General features: G+C 32.4%; 1 protein-coding gene across 1 annotated transcript; it reads left to right on the top strand.

The window, feature by feature from the left end:
- Positions 1 to 4,152: 4,152 nt before the first annotated feature.
- On the top strand, positions 4,153 to 6,609 carry LOC126718357 (probable O-methyltransferase 3). The gene is made up of 2 exons (XM_050420504.1): positions 4,153 to 4,947; positions 6,150 to 6,609. Exons 1-2 carry the CDS (start codon positions 4,153 to 4,155, stop codon positions 6,450 to 6,452), a joined length of 1,098 nt encoding a protein of 365 aa, XP_050276461.1. The 3' UTR covers positions 6,453 to 6,609.
- Positions 6,610 to 8,346: the final 1,737 nt, after the last annotated feature.

Below are 8,346 nucleotides of genomic sequence, written 5' to 3'. Positions count from 1 at the left end.
GGGTGTTCTAGAAAAAGTAAAAAAAGAGAGAGCTAGAGAATGAAAGAGAGAGTCCGGAATGAACTAGAAAAAGAAAAAGAAGAGTAGATAGATATATAGGAGTGGGATACGTGTGTGGTGGAGAAAAAACCAAAAGAAAAAAAAAAACAAGTAAGGATGAAATTAAGAAAGGAAAAATAATATAAAAAAATAAGAAATGGCAATTAAGAAATGCTACCACAATATTTTCACTATAAATTTTAAGTAATAGATTGTTATTAGCTAATATTGGTGAGTAAAAAAATAATTTCAGCGGTGAGTTCAAATTAGAACTAGTAACAACTTTCCACATAAGATTTTGATGTGATTGTTGTGAAAGTATTGCAAAAAGTTTTGTGGATATAACATTTTTTATTAAAAAATATAATTGTTGAGAATGAATATAGGAAGAATAAATGATGATAAAAAAAAGAATGAATAAATAATATTTAAATGAGATGGAGAAAATGATAGAGAATCTGTTGAAAAGTGTATTTGAAAAAGTAGGTAGATAAAAACTAAATGTCACTGTTCATTCTTATGTATTTGAAAACATGTGTGGAAATACGTGGCTGCAAAGTTCTTCTGTTCATCACACGATGAAGATCATGAAGTTGTTTGGTCACAAAACCCTATGGTGTATAAACACAGCAGCTTCTTGAAGAGAAAGAAGAATTATGGCAAATTGAGTTTCCAGTCATACTTTTCTTCACACTTGTGGAATTGTGCTCTTGTGCAACTGTGTGTAACCTTTTACGGCCCTTAAAATAAACTTTATATAAGCTTAGAGTTGTGAGAAAAGAAAACTCAAACATATACTCACGGATTGGATGAAAAACAGCTTTAAAAAACTGAGTTTCATAAACCTTGATAGATAGCCATCTATCAAGCTAGCTGTCAAGCCACGGGCTTCAGCAACTTCTAAACCTCGATAGATGCTAGCTGTCGAGCTTTAAAATCCAACACTTTCTCACTTGATTGTTGAACAGACTTGCATGGTTTTAACATTTGAACTTGAAACCTTGTTTCTTGAAGCATTAAACACATCCTAGATATACCCAAATACAAATAAAGTGCGTTTTGTCAAAGGATTAGCCAATTACTTAAAATGTTGACATATGTTCCTAACAATGAATCACGTATGTCCTAACATCCCATATAAACTTTCTTTAAATGGATTGTTAACCAATGTCCTAAGGGCATTCGTTAGCATTTTTTTTTTTTTTTAAAGGACTTGGTAGTTCACATTCAAATTTAAGGATAGAATGAAAAAATAAATAATTTATTTAAGATTCCTAGGAATAAACCAAGTATTATCATTTCACATTCCTAAGAATCTTAAGAGATTCCCAATGAAACCAAACATAGGATTAGCTACATTCTTAGGCATCCAGATAGCAAAGAATTGCAAGGAATCACATTCCTAAGAATCTAGATGCCAAGAGTAATTTGGATTCCCCCTACCAAATGCCACATTATAGTTTAACTAGTTAATACTTCTTGGTGACCAAGACATAGTATTTCTATTTCCTATTACTCGTAATTAAAAAAAGAAAAAAGAAAAAATTGCTATCTACATTCTTTTAACCTTGTTTACAAATCTTTTTAGTCGTTTATGTTTGAAGTGGGTTAATAAAAAAAATATTAGTCCTTTAATTGTGAAAGAACTTAAATGACTTTTGGTTAGGCTGCGTTTGGCAATATGTAAAATGTTTCCCGAGTGTAAAATATTTTCAATTGTTTGTTTGTGTTTTGGAAAATTTGTTGGAAAAGTATTTTTAGTGTTTGATATTGCATGTAAAAACCTATTTTCAGAAAACCCAACAACCACAATCACCACCATAAACCCAGCCACCACCAGCCACTACAAACCCAGTCACCATCAACCACCACATAACCATTTAATCTGAAAAATCATAATCAAAATCAAAACACATTAATCTCAAAATTAATATCAAAACCATCTACCAAAACCCATAATCCACCACCATTGAAACCCATAAACCACCCTAGCCAACGATCCACCACCCCCAATCGACCACCATCAACGCTTAAACTCACCCCCAACCCACCACCACTGAAACCCATGAATCACCCCAACCACCAATCCTCCAAAACCCAAGCAAAAATGTTATTTTACAATATTAAAAAAAAAAATTTAAGGTAGCGACGGCGTGGGTGGAAGAAGGATGGGTCTGATGAGTGAGAGAGAGGACGAAGGTGAAGTAGATGAGAAACTACCTTCACCGGCAGAGGGGCTTGTAGGCACGACTACGAGGCCATGAGTCAAGGACTGGGATGTGGTGAAATCGGGGTGGGTTTAGCTGGGTTCATCGAAAATGGGTTTAAGCACGACGGAGGAGCTGAGGCGGCGCGATTAGACCAGCGATGGGTTTGAGCAGCGCGATCAGACCGGTGATGGATTTGAGTGGCGCGATTTGACTAGCGATGGGTTTGGGTGGATTGAAGGCTGGACTACCATTGCTCTCTCTCTCTCTCTCTCTCTCTCTCTCCTTTTCTGTTTTCAGTTTGTAAAATTCTATTTGAAGGTTATTTGAATGTGTAGATTATTTTACACTTGAAGCCCTCTTATTTTATAGTCAAATGATTTAATTTTCTCTTTGACCGAATTTTTTGAGCATCCCAAATAGCAAGCACGGTGTAAAGTATTTTCCCGACTTCCTTTACAGCTGAAACTAATGCAGCGTAAAGGTGTATACCGGTGACTTTTGAATGAGTCAAAATAATTTAGGGGTTGATTATTGATTTCAAACTTAGAAGAAACAACATTTAAGATAGAGCATTTAGTTAAGTTCGATATTTAAAAAGAAATTGATGGATACTTGATACCAAGAATAGGCCGGAGACATTTAAATATTTTTTTAATGAGTAGTGTTTATTACACAAACTATTTTACAAAATTTTACACGCACCTCCAAAAGCAACCTCTAAGTGAAGAAGGGAAGGTGATTTGGGTTGTGTAAAACGTATAAAACAATTTATGTGCAACAAATTTAAACTTTTTGAAATTATCATACACAAAAATATCAAAAGAATATTGATAGAACAAGATAGAGTGAAATACTACACTTTTAAAGAAAGATTTAGAAAAGAAACTCAGAAGGTGGATTTTGATAGAACTTTTCTAGTTCCTAGCCTTTTCTTCACTTCTTTCCAAAGGTTGTAGGTGATTGGTGGGTATTCTAGTCTTCTAGAGCCTTATACCAATCCATTTTTATTTTTGAAGCATTAGGATCTTTATAAATTTTAGAATGGAAAATTTTTGCCCATGCTAATTGTACAAGACATGGCATAAATTATAACTATGTGAAGTTGTGAACTGCCAATTTCTGAAATAGATTAGAGCTTTATGAGACAATGATTACCTAGATGATATCGAGGAGTCCAAATCTTCTGTCCCACTTTTCCTACTCCACTTTATACTCTACCAATAAAAACTTGCCACGTATTTACCTAATTAATTAAATACTACTATTGATTAATAACAGTAGTATTAATAAGTCAATAATGATAGTATTTAATTAATTAGGTGAACATGTGGTAAGGTTTTTTTTGTGGAATAAAGAGTAGAGCAAAAAAAGTGGAACAGAAGATTTGGATTCGATATCGAGGGCAGTGGTAGAGTTCCAGAAAATTAGAATTCCATAATTATCACGTGAATTCCATAATCTATATGGCTTCAATTATCCTGATGAGGAAAGCAGATGTAACAAATCTTTTTTTTTTTTTTGATAGGTCAGATCTAACAAATCTAATTGACTAAATTTAAATAAACATATAAGAGGTGCAGTGGGGGCAAAAAAAACGTGTTGTAATTCCAGCCGAAAACCGACCGAACCGATTGAAATCCAGTCAGTTCGGTGTCGGTGTTCCTCCCTTTCGGTGTCAGTACCAAATTTGGTAATATAAAACCAAAAATTTCGGTTCGGTGGAACATATCTTTTTCTTTCTTTGTCTTTTCCGTATCAATTTATAAAGAAAAGATGTTTTCTTATACCTGTTTCTGTCGTCCAAATACTATTGGCTGTCGGTATGATATGAGCATATCACTCAATTCTCGATATTATATATGTAAGCTCAATGTTCTAAAGAGTTGGTATGTAAAAAAACAAAATGAGTGGCACTAAACAGCTAAGTTTCAAATTGGTCCCAGGTGAAAATGCTACTGAGTTACTTGATGCTCAAGCCCACATATGGAACCACATTTTCAACTTCGTAAACTCTATGTCCCTTAAATGTGCAATTGAACTAGGTATACCAGATATCATCCACAACCATGGCAAACCCATGACTCTCTCTGAGCTCATCACTGCACTACCAATCCACCCTACAAAATCTCCCTATGTCTACCGCCTCATGCGCATTTTGATCCACTCTGGCTTCTTTGCTCCCAAAAATACTAACGAAAATGACCAAGAAGAAGCGTATGTACTGACTGAATCTTCCAGGCTCCTCATTAAGGACAATCCCTTGAGTGTGACACCTTTCTTACTAGCCTCGGTTGATCCAGTGTTGACAACGCCATGGAATTATTTGACCACTTGGTTCCAAAATGAGGATCTTACACCATTTGACACGGCTCACGGGAAGACATTTTGGGATTATGGGGGGGATGAACCAAAATTTGCTAATATTTTCAATGATGCTATGGCTAGCGATGCACGATTAGTCATGAGCATTGTGGTTGACAAGTGTAAGGGGGTGTTTGAGGGACTGAAGTCATTTGTCGACGTTGGAGGTGGCACAGGAACTGTGACCAAGGCCATTGCCGATACATTCCCAGATATAGAGTGCACTGTATTTGATCTCCCACCCGTAGTTGCTGACTTTCAAGGGAGTAAGAACTTGAAATATGTTGGAGGGGACATGTTTGAGGCAGTTCCTCCTGCTGATGCTGTTTTTATGAAGGTAAAATATATTTTAGTGCTATTTCCACCCGGTACATGAATGGTCGTACATATCATATGGTTTACATTCGGTGATTAGAGGCATTTTCACAATTTATTTCCAAATTTCCATATTGTGGATCAACTCTATTCATGTAGTGGCAAAACCCACCTGGGAGAACGGTGCTATAACTCCTAAAGTCTTCAAAATTTTCTTTTATCCTTTTAAAAATATATTCTATGGACAAAGTTTAGTTATAAAATTGGTCGTAGTTTAGGCTATAACTATACTCAATATCTTTTTTTTAGAGGTGAATTTTGACAAATCCACCATTGGATTACATCTTCATCTTATTTCCTCCATGCTTGCAAATTTTCTATAAAATTAAAGATCAATAGCTATCTCATCAATAAATTGTTTAAATTATAAGTTTTTGTAGTTTAAAATTATGAATAAAATATTAACTTATAGATCATATAGTAAATAACATCTAATTGATACAAAATTTAACATGTGTATTAAGAATGTAAAGAATATACAATTTAAAGATTAGATTTTTAAAATATGTAATAATATTTATTTTATTGAGTAAAATTGTTGTCTTATACTACAACCAATTTTGTAGCTAAATTTTATCCAAATTTTATTCAATAAAAATTATCATGTCCCTCCAACACACACACACATATATAAAATTTGTTTCAAGTTACACATGGTTTATGGTGTAACTTTCGGATGTTTTTCTATGAAAAATCCGCCATTCTAATAAATTGTCTTGTTTTGCGCTATATGCATTCAAAACATCAATACTATTAGAGGCTAATAATTGTCTCATCTATAAAATAATTTAAATTTCAAATTTTTTATTTTAAAATTTTGTATGAAACATGATTTTATTAATATGAAGTAAATAACATTCAATAGATACAAAATATGACATATATATATGTCAAGAATATAATGAACATGTAATCCACTCTTAGAATTTTCAAAATATTAAGCTTGTTTCATAGCTTGTTTCATGTAACTAGGTATGTTTCATTTCATGCATTTCATTTTTTTCAATTTTGGTAAATTAGTTTGTTTCTTTGCCTAACCATGATTATTTTAATAGCACGGACTAAATAAAATAATCATAAAAAAATATAAAATTTCATTATGTCTAAGGGTTTGACCTCATACAATTTTAGTGTTTTTGATTGATCTTGCAAATGAGGAAACAGTGGATATTGCATGATTGGAATGAAGAGGACTGCGTGAAACTGCTTAAGCGATGCAAGGAGGCAATCACTACCAATGATAAGAAGGGAAAAGTGATTATCATAGAGTTGATGATGGAGAATCAAAAGGAAGATAAAAAGTCAACTGAGACACAACTCTTTTTTGACATGGTGATGATGGTATTAGTGAAAGGAAGAGAGAGAAATGAGAAAGAATGGGCTAAGCTATTTATGGATGCTGGTTTTAGTAACTATAAGATAACCCCCATACTAGGTTTAAGGGTTCTTATTGAAGTGTATCCTTAATAAGTTCTTGTAAGTTTGATGGATTTTCATGCATGCATTATATTATTAAATTTTGGTTTCTTATGTGCTCATGTGTGTTATCAGTAATATGTTGACTCAAAACTACAATAATGTATTAATGTTCTATCTTGTATCGAAGGTGTGTGCAATTATTTACCACTAGTTGATATACTGCACAATATGCTATCAGTTTATTTATTTAATTTTAATAAGAAATAATCTTTATGGTGTATAATTAACACTCATTATGTGTTTTGATAATTAGAAAATTAATTTGGTTATATTACTCCACTATATTTAGAAATTATATATGATATCTCACTAAAATAAGTTAAAAATATAAATTATTGGTTAGATATTATATTACCTCTTTATATTATCTCTATATTTGCAAAATATTGAGATGATAAGAGATTAATAACTATTTTATTTGTAAAATAATTAATCAAATAGTAAATAATATCCAATTAATACAAAATTTGACATAAGTATTAAAAGCAATGAAAATGTGTAATCCAATTGTAAGATTTTAAATATTTTAACCAATAAAAAAATTTTAAGTTGTGTAACTTTAATAAATATCTACCCAAGAACCTTTGCACATCATCAAACCTTTGAATTTATGTCAAAATATTAATTTATATATCATTAACATATGTAATGGATTAGTATTTTGACAAAAATGTAAAGGCTTGATGAAGTGGAGTGCTAAATGAAGAAAATTGCTAAGGAACATGCCCCTTAACAAAACCTTAGACTACTATATATAGTACTAAGGCTAAGGACAAACGATCAACTTTCAATATTATGCAAACTAGAAAATATGCAATGCGCAAATACACTCTTTATTACCATTCAACTTTAAATACATTTTCAACAAAATATGTAAAATAAGATTTTATTGTTTTTTTTAAGAAACAAACACACACATACAAGAAAGAGTGAAATAGGTTCGAATACAAAGATACACTATAAACACAAACTTCACTCAAATTATACCGCCACAACACACTCTTTTAAGCCGAATGGGACAATTACCCATTCTTTTGTTTTCTTTTTTGGAGATTCCTTTGGCTAATAGCTAAAATTAATCCCTTGCCGGTGACTTGTCGGGTTAGCCAGTGCATGGATCCATGAGTGCCTTATATATATAGTGTGGGTTTGGATTCAGCGGAAATTTCCGTTGAATCCTGCGTCGTGTTTTCCTTTATTTTTTCTTTTTTTTTTGTTCCAGCCGCACTATTTGACCAAGTCAACTGTGAACAGTGCATCTGTGCACTGTTCACGGACCCACAAATTCCACTTTTCAGTAACTTTTTCATTAAAAATGGGTCCCATGGCACTATTCACACATTTAAAAATTATTTTGCTACAGTGTTTTCAATTTTAGTTTTCAGTTTCAGTAAAAATAAGCTCAATCCAAACGGACACATAATCTCGTCAGCTTCAGTCAATGAGCACGTGGTTTTTTTAAATACGACAATATATTGGGCATGGGATTGCTTAAGTTTGCAACCATACTTTTTCATTAGCCTTTTCTTTTTAAAAAACTTTCTGGCAAAACTTAATCTTCTTATCATTTTCATTATAGAAGTAATTTTTTAAGAAATCGTAGGAGAATGATTTTTAATTTTTTTAGAATTGTGGCAGCATTTGTACTTTTTTTTTTTTTTTTTTGTATATTTCTTTTAAAGAATGTGGCAACAATTGAACTTTTGAAATTTTATTAGAGAAGTAGTGGCGGCGCTACGTTGACTGCAGGGTGTTCCCAAGAACACCCTGAACTGAAAAAAAAAATTATATATAATAAATTTTTTTTTTTATTTGTTTGCCCTTAACAAAAAAAAATAGGAACACCCTCAAGCAAAATTAGAAACACCCTCAAATAAAATAA

This window comes from Quercus robur, chromosome 3 (genome assembly GCF_932294415.1).
Source record: "Quercus robur chromosome 3, dhQueRobu3.1, whole genome shotgun sequence".
Lineage (NCBI taxonomy): Eukaryota > Viridiplantae > Streptophyta > Magnoliopsida > Fagales > Fagaceae > Quercus > Quercus robur.
This window is presented reverse-complemented; position numbering and strand designations above follow the sequence as displayed.